This window comes from Fusarium falciforme, chromosome 5 (assembly GCF_026873545.1).
Source record: "Fusarium falciforme chromosome 5, complete sequence".
NCBI lineage: Eukaryota > Fungi > Ascomycota > Sordariomycetes > Hypocreales > Nectriaceae > Fusarium > Fusarium falciforme.
In genome coordinates this window covers 3,504,835-3,517,570 of record NC_070548.1, presented here as the reverse complement: position 1 = coordinate 3,517,570, position 12,736 = coordinate 3,504,835, and the positions used below count along the sequence as shown (strand labels likewise).

General features: G+C 50.0%; 5 protein-coding genes across 5 annotated transcripts; 3 read left to right on the top strand and 2 right to left on the bottom strand.

Annotated features, from left to right (window-relative positions):
- Positions 1-140: 140 nt before the first annotated feature.
- On the bottom strand, positions 141-1,048 carry NCS54_00731700 (Hypothetical protein; the record flags this gene model as incomplete). The annotated part of the gene is made up of 2 exons (XM_053152748.1): positions 141-788; positions 827-1,048. The coding sequence occupies 2 exons, from the start codon at positions 1,046-1,048 to the stop codon at positions 141-143; spliced, it is 870 nt and encodes a 289-aa protein (XP_053008723.1).
- Positions 1,049-2,092: 1,044 nt separating this feature from the next.
- On the top strand, positions 2,093-3,314 carry NCS54_00731600 (Hypothetical protein; the record flags this gene model as incomplete). Its single annotated transcript, XM_053152747.1, has 4 exons — positions 2,093-2,133; positions 2,205-2,868; positions 2,916-3,155; positions 3,213-3,314. The coding sequence occupies 4 exons, from the start codon at positions 2,093-2,095 to the stop codon at positions 3,312-3,314; spliced, it is 1,047 nt and encodes a 348-aa protein (XP_053008722.1).
- Positions 3,315-3,874: 560 nt separating this feature from the next.
- Positions 3,875-4,615, top strand: NCS54_00731500 (Hypothetical protein; the record flags this gene model as incomplete). Its single annotated transcript, XM_053152746.1, has 3 exons — positions 3,875-4,096; positions 4,151-4,425; positions 4,477-4,615. The coding sequence occupies 3 exons, from the start codon at positions 3,875-3,877 to the stop codon at positions 4,613-4,615; spliced, it is 636 nt and encodes a 211-aa protein (XP_053008721.1).
- A 4,752-nt stretch (positions 4,616-9,367) lies between these two features.
- NCS54_00731400 (FtsJ domain-containing protein) lies at positions 9,368-10,638 on the top strand (the record flags this gene model as incomplete). The annotated part of the gene is made up of 2 exons (XM_053152745.1): positions 9,368-9,535; positions 9,646-10,638. 2 exons carry the CDS (start codon positions 9,368-9,370, stop codon positions 10,636-10,638), a joined length of 1,161 nt encoding a protein of 386 aa, XP_053008720.1.
- Positions 10,639-11,065: 427 nt separating this feature from the next.
- NCS54_00731300 (Apple domain-containing protein) lies at positions 11,066-11,713 on the bottom strand (the record flags this gene model as incomplete). Its single annotated transcript, XM_053152744.1, has 1 exon — positions 11,066-11,713. One exon carries the CDS (start codon positions 11,711-11,713, stop codon positions 11,066-11,068), a length of 648 nt encoding a protein of 215 aa, XP_053008719.1.
- Positions 11,714-12,736: the final 1,023 nt, after the last annotated feature.

Sequence of the window (12,736 nt, the reverse complement as noted above, 5' to 3'; positions counted from 1 at the left end):
AATACTGACTTCCACTCCCTAAAAACAAACATCTTGTCTATTGAAGTTATGATATATAGAAGCACTCGTCACTTCTACAAGTTACCTCCATAATAAAGCATCCGCTCTCCCTCGTGAGCAGATAAGACCCCTGATAAACTCTAGAGGCTCTGGTCCTTCAACTGTTCCTCTGTCCACTCCCAAAGCTTCCTCGCCATCTCATCATCCAACCCATGCCCCTCGAGTCCTCCAGTCTTTCCAACCGGCTCATAGAACTCGCCGTTTTCAATGTCTGGACAGGTCGTTGCCCAGAGGTGGTTCTTGACACCCTCCGAGATGGGAATGACCACCTTTGGCGCGACCTCAGTCTGCAGCATCTTCATGTGATCATCTCCAGGCTCACGAGTAAAAAGCTCCGTGTCTACTTCACCAGGGTTGATGGCGATGTTTTTGATGTTGGGGATGCGCTTTGCAGCTTCCCTTGCGTAGAGGAGACAGGCAAGCTTGCTCTGTGCATAACGTAGTGGCAGCGACGTCTCACTTGTCGCCGACTTGAGTGTTTCAAACTCGATGCCTGCTGGCCCTACATGCCGGAACCCAGCGGAGGAGAGATGGATAACACGGACATCGGCCCCGGTTGCTGCGGTTTTTTGCAGGGTGGGTTGAAGGAGCTTGAACAGCAGTGCGTGTCCAAGGTGATTCGTCCCCATGTAGGCTTCGTAACCATCCTTGGTGAGCACAGGAGGAGCCCCCATAACACCCGCGTTAAGTCTTGTTGCTTTAGAAAGTCCCTTGCGGCCGCCTTGATGCTTTCAAAGCTCGAAAGGTCTAGCTCAAGCAAAGATACTTTGGTTCCCTCGCTGGCTACGCTCTTGACCTCATTGAGCGCGGTATTTCCCTTGGTTGAGTTGCGTGAAGTCAAGTAAATATGCTCCGGGGAGTGTTTCGATAGCTCAATGGCGGTGGCTTTGCCGAGGCCAGTGTTTGCACCGGTGATGAGGATGACCTTGCCGTTAGGGGAGGGGATATCTGTAGAGGGGTTGAACGGGTAGGTCTTTTCAGGAGACATTTTGAAAAGCCGTTGAGATGTGAAAAGTGGTACAAGAGGAAAGATGGAATGGGTTTCTGAGAGCTGATGATGCAGATGGTTGATGAGATACATACTAACCTGGGGGACGGCCCCTTTATGTAGGTATTCATCGCCTCACAAACTTGAAGAAGCAAATATCGAGCCAAGAACGGACTTAGGACTGATGTGCTTCCCGAGGCATTAAGCAAGTGTATAGTCCTTCATCATCGCTCACTTAGGCGAGCCTCGCTGACCAATGAGACACTAGAGAATGCGAGCGGGCCAGTCGTCAACTTCTACCTTTCACGTCCCCATCCTGCACGAGGAAAAGTCATTCGGAGTTAAATCATGATTTCTTCCGGCTTGAGAATGTTTCGTTCTCGTGAGTGGCCGTGATTCCAACATAACAGGGTGGATAAACTGGCGGCTTCTCCCTAGCCATGCTGCCGTTAGCCAGGCGTTTCCGACTGTAGTTGATATTACATGTCATCTAGAAACGGGAACATGTATAAAAGGTGGTATGCAGTCTTTTCTTTGTGTCCAAAAGTGTTGCATGATCCTCCTCACCCCCACACGGCCTTTGTTCGAGTCACGACAAGGTGAACAAAGAAAGGCGATTTTCTTGTAACCTCCGTGAGCACTTGCAAGTCGAAGCCCTACAATGAGATATCTACAATCACGGACCCGTTACACTAGAAGCCGTTAGAATCATTTGCATAGAAAACTTGGTATAGGTTTGCCCAAGGCGCTTCCTTGACTTTAACATAACCGTGACTCTTAACAGCAGTAGGTAGGCCTGCTAAAGGATTTAAGTTAGCTGTTGTTATTTATTTGTTATTTATTTGGGACTGCAACCTCTGAGAGGATCTGCAGTGAGTGATCAGTCACTTTCCCGCCGTTCCGATAGCTTTTCCGTCACCTCACGGAACGGATAACTAGCCGAACATGGAGAGATTTATGTCAGCCAAACTCGGGGTTAAACACCAAAAACAACAAACAGCAAAGTAAAACACGATATCTAAATACCCTCAACAATACGAGATAATGGCGCCTCCAAAGATTTTGTTGCTCGGTGAAATCATTCAGTACGTCCGAGGTCTCTACACTTGCACAAACATAGAGGAGTGCATCTAGCTAATATGCCTCATACTCGCAGTGCCCTACAATCTAGGCGTGAACTCACGTCTTTGGCCGAGATTGTTGGCCCAGGAGTCGAGACACGTGCCGAGTTTATTGAGAAATGCCGCCAAGGAGGCTTTGACGGCGTTGTGGTTCTGCACCGAATGTACCACAGCGTCGCTGTCACTGGCCTGATAGATGAGGAGCTTGTACAGGCTTTGCCAGAGAGCGTGAAGTTTATCTGCCACACGGGTGAGCAGCACACACCCTCGTCAGATTACCTTGTTAACGTCTTTCATGCAGGTGCCGGTTATGACCAGATTGACGTCGCCGCTTGCTCCAAACGGCAAATCCAGGTGTCGAATGTGCCCCAAGAAGTGAATGATTCTACCGCCGACACGGCAATCTTTCTCATGCTTGGTGCCCTGAGAGGGTTCAACCAGAGTATCATGACTCTACGCAGTGGCTCCTGGCGAGGCAACCCGTCTCCTCCTCTTGGACATGACCCCGAAGGCAAGACTCTCGGTATCATTGGATGCGGAGGTATTGGCAGGAACATGGCCAAGAAGGCAGCGGCTTTCGGGATGAAAGTGGTTTATTACAACAGGACGAAATCAGACGACATCACCGAGGCAGCATACATCAACCTTGATGATCTCATTGAGTCTAGTGATGTTATTGCTATAAGCCTGCCGTTAAATGTACGTTTCGCTAAGCACATGGCTACTTTTGCTCACAAACATGGCAGGCTGCAACGAGGCATTTCTTATCCTTCAAAGACTTTGACAAGATGAAGCGGGGCGTCGTTGTTATCAATACTGCCCGAGGCCCCATTATCGACGAACAAGCGCTGGTGAACGCTCTCGAGTCAGGAAAGGTCTGGTCATGTGGTCTGGACGTGTACGAGAATGAGCCAGCGGTGCATCCTGGTCTTATCGCACACCCAAGGGCCATGCTGCTGCCTCATCTGGGCACGTACACGGTAGAGGTGAGTTTGAATTAGTCTACTAACTAGGTATTGGATGTCCTGCTTACTTCTGGCTAGACGCATGCAAAGATGGAGGAGAGGTGCATTGCGAATGTGCGGGCTGCGCTGGAAAAGGGCAAGGTTAACGATTTGGTGCCTGAGCAGCTAGGGGAGTTTTGATGCCAGTGGCACCTCGCGATATAGATGAGAATAATAGATTCGGCCATGGTCAAGATTTTGGCACCATTTCAATCACGGGGTCTATTCTCCATTGCATCAAAGTTGCGCGAGAAACTAACCAAGTTTATCCACCTAGACCTTGTTGGATGAAAACGGCTCTTACGAGTATGGTTTTCAAGCTCCTAACGCAATCCAAGCCAAAGCTACACATGCTCTATGTGATGAAAACTATTTCTCCCATGCCTATAGTGGTGATAAAAAAAAGTCAGACTGGCTGGTTGGGCTTCATTCCAAACCTCTCCCATGACGTAACTCAATCAGCAAATACCGTCTTGGGTGGCAGTGCCGTTACCCGGATGTGACGACAGCCAAGTATTAAACATGGTGATATTAGTCACTCTGTGGAACCTTTGGGATGAACTCAAAGGACGAACTCCCTGTCCGCCAAGGCTCAGCCAAGACTATGCTTCCGTGTCAGTTATAAACCCCAATTTCCTATTTCCCTCAGACGAAACATTTTGAACTCTTGCAACCCAGAATATCGAACTGAAAAAGTCATCATGTCGAATGCAATATGTCCAATGCCCCTGGCGGAAATCATCAGGGACGTCACTGGCAGGAAAGAGGAAACCAACCCCATTAAGAAGCTCTACCGTGAGGCGTTCAAGGCCGACATTGGGAGATGGATATCGGCCTGCGCTGTCATTGGCCTTGCGGCAGGTCTGCTCTCCAAGCATCCAGGTCAGGAGATGCTCGCAGCATCCGCATTCAACCTGGCAGTCGTAAGAATGGTCCCTCTATTGGTTAACATGTGAGAAGTCTGACAGCTTCAAAAGGGATCTCTGCACTTCTTTATGCTCAAAGTCCCAGTTAGACCAAGCGGCTCAACGGACCCTAGACCCCCGATTTGGTATATGATCGTCTTGGCAGCGTCAACGGCACTGTGGCTGGCTGCATTCATCGTCATTTTTGTCTTCCGAAACCCTAGCCAGCACGACGACTCTGGCATGGAGAAGCGTAGGGCTGGGTTCCTCGACGATGTCGGGACAGGGACGGTGGCCATGGTTGAAAACCTATCAATTGCGTGTGGCTGTTTTGGTATATGTGCTTTGTAAGTTCCGATCACCGAGGATGATTTGAAGGACTACACTCACTTAAAAAGTCTATTTTGCGTCTATCAATGGTCTGTAGTTCACTGTCTGCTCACAACAAGGTTCAAAAAGAGTGAGATGCGAGAGGCGTATCGGAAGAAGAGCAAGACAGAGCCCGAGAAACATGAGCAAAAGGGTGCAGAGGTATAGATAAAACATGGTATCATGTAAAGCTATACTTATCCCTATCTTGAATGCCCAAGCATATACGCTCTTTCTTTGCCAGTCCTATTTTCCAACCCAAGAGGTAACTTTTAATCTCCTATTGATGTTAGATTTGCACCAACGACAGTCGAACCATTGATAGTCTCCAGCAGTGTCAGGTTCCCCGTAATCTGCGCCTTCTCAGAGCTAGGTATCGCACTTCCAATAAAGACAACTTCCACAGCAGCAAAACTACGGCAGTACGCCAAATTAGCCATCAAATTCCACAAAATGAGGGGGTCAGTCTTACGTAGCGGTTGCGACAAGGATCTCTACCCGCTTGGCCTTGCTGAAAGCCGCTAGAATGATTGCAAAGATGGCCGTGAAGAGAACTGTGAGGCCGATTCTCACTTTGGTCTTGTCGACGCTGTTGAGAACCAGAATTGTGAGAGGCGGAAGGACAGCGGCAATGACAGTAACAATGAAATTGACGGTCTTGACAATGTTGGAGTCTCGATATGTCATTATGCCACTGCCCTCGTCAATTACCTTGCCCACTTTCATCCGGTCACCGATCGCACGGTGAAATGGGCCTCCGATGAATCTCATAATGGAGCGAGTAAAGAGGTCATCCTCATCTATGCCTGGTTGCAATGCCACATAAAGGTCGGGGTTGGCTTGCTCCTCACCAAGCCAGGTGTCGAATTCGACGTCATCTTCTTGGAAGTTTTCCCCGCCATCTCGGTCCATAAGCCAATTTCTAAGGCAATCTAGCTGGCGATGCCGGGGGCTTTGTAGTCGACTCATTTGTGAATCTAGTAACTTGAGCGTAGTCCTGTATAGAGGCATAGTGATTTGCAAACATACACTCTGCGAGCATCCTGTCTAGAAACTTGTAAGCTTAGGTGACATGTGTTCTGAGCTCCTGGGGACGTACTGTACATGACCAGCTTTTCGCGCAGTTGCTCGAGCTTCTGGTGCTGGTTGCTATTCTTCTCTCGGCTTTGAAGAAAGCTCTCGTCAAACTGTTGCCCTTGTTGCGCATTCTTCTCGGCATAATTCGTTTTGTAGAACTGGTGCCGCAGGTGCACAATCTCGGCCTGTAGACCAAGCAAGCACATGATATTGACGTCATCGAAGCGTCTGAATATCGCCAGGTTTTTGTCGAAGCTCATCAAGCGAGCTAGACGAAGGTACTTGGACTGGTTATATTCTCCTAGAGGCTCCATCGTGAAGGTTGATGATGTTAGGACCCAGCCCGGAAGAATGGGGGCCACCTGAAGTATTAGGCGCCGTGACTGGTTATGTACCCGGTTTATGGCTGCCTGAAGTTTTCAGCGTGGCGTAGGGAGCTGAGCCTTGCCGTGCTTGGCGCTTACAAGGCGGTGACTAGTAGTTATGCTCAAGGCTCGAGATAGCCTCACGGGGTTGATAGTTTAGGTATCAGTGAGTAGCAAACTTGACAAGTGTGCAAGCCCCTCCTCCTCCTTGGAAACTATTTTCATGAAACCGGTCATTTTTATTGTTGTGTTTTTATTGTGATCTTGTCGTATACGGAGTATGGGAGTTGTATTTTGCCCTGACACGGCACCTGCAGGCTGGGCTTGGCCAGGACCAGGCTGTGTGATACACACCGGTATTGGCTGGAATCAGGTTGAAGAGAAATGTTTTCATGCGTGCTGGCAGATTGAGCTCAGGGGAAGATGCCACGGGGTCTCATAAAGCGCAAAGGGCGTCCGTCCCGACTGTCTCGTCCACCTTGAACTCTTCACATCTTGACCCAAACCATTATCTTGGCCATGGACGTTTTTTACAATGCAACTTTTGTGATAGCGATCATTGGATCTATCACTGCCTTTATTGAATTCGTAGGCGGATTCATTGGCAAGTTTTTCCGTGTAGGCCAGGAGGTCCAAGACTACCAGAAAGAAATCAGAGTCCTGGGCCTCGTTCTCAACGAAAGCGAAAAGATCATGGAAAATGCCACAGAAGTTCCCGAATCGGCTGAAGATGCCCATGACCTTTGCATCAACTACCGTCACAAACTTAATGAGGCGATAGGGGAAGCCGAGTCTTCGTCCTCGGTCAAATACAGAGACATGGCTCACTTGCTTTGGTCGGAGAAGGAATGGAAGCAGGCTTTTCGAGTTTATAAAGACTCGGTATTTCTTCTCAGAGATCTCTGTGCAAAGTAAGTCCTTCACCTACCGCGCATCTCCAATTACCTTCTAACGCTCGACAGCATCAAAGCAGACCTAGGACTGCGAAACATGCTGTAAGGATCGATACTGTCGGCATGTGAATGGATGTCTCCTGACTTGAACAGGGCGTCTATGGCTCGATTGAACGAGGAATTCGACACGACTCCCCATGGATACCAACAACGGAATCTGATTGAACTTCATAACAACAACTACTCCATGGTTGCATATGTCCTAGCGAGACACTTAAATAATCCTCAAGGCCGCGACCCCCTATTTGTACCAGCAAAGCTCAAGATCGATACCGGAGCCGATGTCGACCATGTGTCAGAGGATTTTCTCACTAGTCTTTGGAAAGGAGAAACACGAGTTTGATTCCATCCCCGAGGAAAGACAGTTTGAGGTTACAGGGTTCGACGGAAACAAGTACACCCAACGCTTTAGCATCAAGCTGGAGTGGTCTCGAGGAGAACGTGAGGGCACGAAGGAGCACGAGTTTCACATCATCGATGGCTGTCCCTGTGACATGGTTCTCGGATCAAAGAACTTTCTTGAGCAAGCCACCAAGATAGTTCAGATTGCGGGTGTGAATGGAAAGTCAATCCGCAAGATGCTTCACTCATCTTCAAACGTGCTAGAGTGGAATGCTAACTACGTTTGCAGCCTCGACCAAGGATCAACAACGGAAACGTGACGCGATGGTTGAGAGAAGGAAGAAGAAGAGTCACGCCGAATTTGAAGAGGAGGCAGCACGCCATCCCCGCAGATCAGTCACCGAACGATCCTTGACAGGGACGGCCACCGCCACAGACGTGGAGATGGGAGATGTAGGTGAACCAACTCCGAGTTCCCGCCCACAGGGGCTTCTACAGCATGCGGCACAGAACCAGTTTGGCGAACAGGCAGGCCAAGGGGCAGATAAGCCGACTCCGCGGTTCAGGTGGCTACGACGCATTCTGGGGTCGCCGGATGTGTCGCAAGTGTAGTAGTAAACCCGACTGAAGATAGAAGTCCCAAAAGAAATTGGGCATGATTGACTCAAGAAGTGAGATGTAGAAAGCGATAACGATAGTGTCTCCAACGAGTCCCAGCCCACCAAATCCCGTTCTGTTCTCTAAAGCCCCATGAGCTTATCAAGAGCCTGTAAGTTGCTCCCCCATCTTCTCCCAGGTGTTCCTTTGGCTCGGAGAGGAGCATTCGAGAGATAGAGCCTGAGAGGGCCCCGCTCCTTGACCATCAACTTTGCGTTCCTTAGGCCGAAAACCTGGGGCCGGTATTGCAACTTCATAGAGACCAAGGGGATCGATGATCCCTGCTTCGATGTCTGCTATTATATGTCCATCGTGCGGTGATGTTTGATCTGACTGAATGAGATTCAAATCAAGTAAATGGTGATTCAGAGAGGGACAGCGAGGTCCAGTAACTATCGATGTTGGCTGCTGTCTGTGGTTCTTGTCCGTTGCGGACTGTTGATGGTCAAACACCAGGCTGGTCGGGAGGAGCGCCACTTCTTATACCTTCCCGGCTTCATGGCATCGGAGAGTGTTCGTACTGCCTTTCCTAATCCCTTTTGTTGGTACCATACTCTGTTGCGCGCGGCAAGCATTCTTTGAGCGCTGGAGGAGCTTAGTAGGCCTGACTCAACCTCACAACATGTACAGAAACAAAAGGCAAGGAATTCAGGCGGCATCTTCCCGCCATCCTTATTTCTATGCCTCCCGAATCTCCGGGTCACGCCCTAGATTGCTCCCTCCCAGGCATACGATAGAACGGCATCGTGGCTGTAAAGGCTTCGTCAAGCAGATTTGACTAATTATTGAGCACCCAATATAAGGCAACTATAGTCGTTTGACAGGCAAGTGGCGTCTTCTTCTTTTTTAATTTATATGCCTCCGGCCACTGTACCTCCAGCCAGGTGGCAGATGTGACAAAGCATATTTCAGTAGCTGCGTGCGTGTGTTTGATTTAGAATCTGGTTCTGGCGGATGCGGGTGGTTAATTCTCAAAGTCGTATTGGCCCACACACACAAGCCGAATCCAACGTTCGAGTTCTCTGAGATTGAAAGCATATCAAGGCTCTCTTGGAATCACAAGGAACCTCTAGGTACTCTTGTTGCTACCAAAAATCCAAGTCCTGGGATATCTAATGCGGGAGGCCTGCCTGTGTGGCACTGCTCGCGGCCAGTTATGCCGGCCGTTCTATCAGTGATTGTCTGACTCGACCAACGATCCAACGCCATTAATCCACTTTGGCCAAGGCAACCAATTCCCGTTCCTTTTATTTCTGTCACCTGCTCTTGTATTCTCTTGGCTTACCCCCAGAGCCTGCTGGAGGCCGGCCAAGCCATGGGCAAACAGCGCCAGGCCAACAGTTTTCCAGCTCTGAATGTGCCAAACTGTACATAGCAGGTCAGGTCCTCCTGCATGTTTGGCTCCCTATTTGATTCCACGCACATATCCATACCGAGCCAGTATAAATACCCACCTCTTGTCTCCCTGACGCTACCATCTCCTCTCTTCACAATAAATTCTGCCTGTGTCAACCAACTAACCGAAAATGACTTTTTCATTTAATCCTACAGCTGAAGACTTTTGCCCTGTGGGGAACCAAGCCGAAACTCTCGAGTTCCCTGATCCTGAACACACATCTATGTACGATGATGCTGAGACCTCCGAAGTCGAAAGGGGTGGCCAGTATGCCATCACTGCGTATCTCAAGGAGAACGTGCAAGAGTTTCTCCACCTTCAGCAAATGCGCACAAAGGCAAGTTTCCGCCGCAATTTAGGAATTCGCACAATCCTAACCGTCTTGCAACTTACTAACCACCATGATAGGGGTGGGAGAGCTCCAAAGGCGACACCCACTTCAACAAGCAACGACGAGTGGCAGATGAGCCCACTGAAAAGGACGCTCGTTTCTTCTACAACATGATGCACAAGATAGGACGTGACATGAACAAGGCCACACGTGCTTTTGACCTGTCCGGAATCAAGAACCCAGCCTTGCTGGATATGTGCATGGCCCCCGGTGCCTTTGTCGCACAGGTCTTGGACAAGTACCCCAATGCCCGAGTGAGGACCATGAGTCTCCCCCTCAAGGATGGGGGCCACCGGGTTAGGCTGGGTCACCACAATGTCGCCGTCGAATTTCGAGATATCACCATGTTGGCAGCCGACATTGGCATGCAGATGGACGATGTACCGACATCTGGGCCTGACCCAGGCAATCTTGAATTCACAAAGGTCTTTTCTGATTCCGAAAGATTCGACCTTGTCTTGTGTGATGGTGCCGTTAGACGCACACATCAACGGACAGCATGGCGAGAGCGTCGCGAAGCTACTCGTCTCACACTCACGCAGCTTGCAATCGGTCTTGAACACCTAAATAACGGTGGCACCATGGTTATTCTACTACACAAACTCGACAGCTGGCCCTGCTTCAGTTTGATCCACAACTTCAGCAAGTTCTCCACCGTCCAGCTGTTCAAGCATCCCCAGTACCACAAGTTAAGATCCTCATTCTATCTCGTGGCCAAGAACATCCAGGCCGACAGTACCCCGGCCAAGACACTGGTTCTGGAATGGAAGGAAAGGTACAAGATTGCTACGGTTGGCACAGAGGAAGGCTATTCAAGGATTCTACAAGTGAGAAGCCAAGATGCGCAGGCAGCTTTGAATGAGTTTGGGGAGGAGTTTATAGCCATGGGACGCAAGATCTGGAAGCTTCAGGCAGAGGCCTTGGCAAAGGCTTCGTTTATGAAGGCTGAAGATGAGAGCCAGTGCAAGGGAAATGAAAGCGAGGGCATCGGCCAGCAAGACATGTTCTAGTGTGCGCCAGGTCGGCGCGTCAATCAAACTGACATAAATATCCAGGACATCTTTCTACCTCAGTGGCCCGAGGTTACCACCACATTGACCCTCACAACTACTGAGCGTTGGTATGAGCGGGAATGAGACTAAATGCAAGCACAGTATTCTTAGAGAAGAGAGAAACACACGGTATGCGTATAATCAAGCATCAGTGATATCCTTTTTTACTCATCGTCCTTCTCTAATTGCCCATTTCTTTCAAGCAGCATGGCACACTTCCAAGCTGATCTGAAAGTTACTCGCCTGCCTCGAGAGTCAAGAACATATCTAGAGAGGAAAAATCTCATATACAGAGCCCAGTCCAAACATCTCTTCGTAAAATCATAAGGAGGGACAAACAACACTATCCCGTCACGATTTCGCCCTCAGCCCCAACCAAATCCCTCTAATACTCCACAACAACGGTGGGACACTCGACGCAACGGATGTCGTAAAAGACGTTGCGGACGTCCGGCTTGAACTTGACACCAATGGCATTAACGGGCTGGGCATACTTGTAGCACCGCTTTCCGTTAGTGTTGAACCGGACAGCCTTGCAGTTGCTGTCGCTCTTGCAGAAGGCAAGACAAGTGTCGTCGTCCTCAACGACCTTGTTTCCGTAAGGCTGCAGATCATCAGCGCCGACAACGCCGGTGCGGCCGCAGACGGCGTCCACAGAGTCGGCAAAGCCGCAGGCCGTGTCGTAGTAGGTAATATCCGAAACGCCCTCGAGCTTGAAGGACTCGACGGTGTGGGTGTACATGCCACAGATCTTCTGCTTAGGGTCCCAGCTAATGGATTTGCACTTGGGGTCATCTGCGACGCAGGCCTTGATACAGGCGTCGACGTTGGACCAGAGCTTGTTGCCAGTGTACCAACCAAGGTTCTTGTTGCCCTTGTTGCCCTTAGCACCGCAGATGGCTGTGCCAGGGATCTCGTGGACGGTGCAGGAGGGGTCGAGGGGGGTGATGGGGGTGGTGTCGCAGCTCAGGGGAATGGCATTGGCACCAGAGAGGGCCGTAACGATGGCAGTGAGGACAGTGAGGGAGTACATGATGCTGAAGTTTCGAAAAGAGGAAGTATTTTCAAGAGTGTGATGTAGAGAATGTGCCTTGAGTCTTGAGGCTGTTGCGATGCTGTGAAGTGATTGCTGGACTGTTTGAAAAGCTGGCCAAGCTGGGTTCTTATTCCCGTCTTCCATTTGAAAACTCATCACCGTCTCTTCCTTGCCTCGTGCTCGACCCAGGGCAAGCCGAAGCAAAGCTGAAAACAATGGCTGGCCTGGACCACGTGAGGCTTAAGCTATTGAAGCACCTATTCAGTAGTCTGATCCAAATCCTCTCCAAGCTCATCCCTCCCCTCCCAGCTTCAACCTCTGAGAATCCGGAGGAAGCGAGGGATCAGCAGAGAAATGATGATCGCCACTGTTGTTTGCTGGGGAAGATGGCCAGTCTTGGCAGCCTAGCAGTCAATAGCTTTATCTTGGCGAGCCACCGCCAAGAAGACGTTGGCTCACTTACCCCGTCAGAGTCTTTGGGTTTAACCACCTGTGTCCGAGCATTCTATTATCGTCTTGGCTGCGCGTAAGCGATCTGCTGCATTACCGCGAGGCTGGGTTCGAGTCAGTTGCTCAAGGTGCTCCGTATTTCTACTGACAAGTGTCATTGCACTGGTTATTTCGCATCGTAAGCCATCTTGAGCCTCGGGTAACTATATCCGACAGTGATATCGTGACAACCCCAGCTGAGTTAGTGCTAGGACAATACGGGACAGTAGTCAAGGCTTTACAATGTCCCCGCGAAGTTTTCACGCAAGGGAGAACGCTATCCCCGGGAACTCGCCACGTTGGATTGGTCTATCGATCTTGGCAGGGCTCAGCTGCAGATGCCAAGCCCCTGGAGTCCAACCACGAGCGACGTCCCGACCTCATGGGTTCGGATTGTCGGGGATCAAAGCGGCGAGACCTTCGGTTATTGCTGACGCCGAAACGTCCAGACTGTTCTTGACCAAGAAAATTTCTTCTTGGCCAACAGCCCGATAGCTTGAGGCCAACACGGGAGAGTCGAGAGTCGGCCTT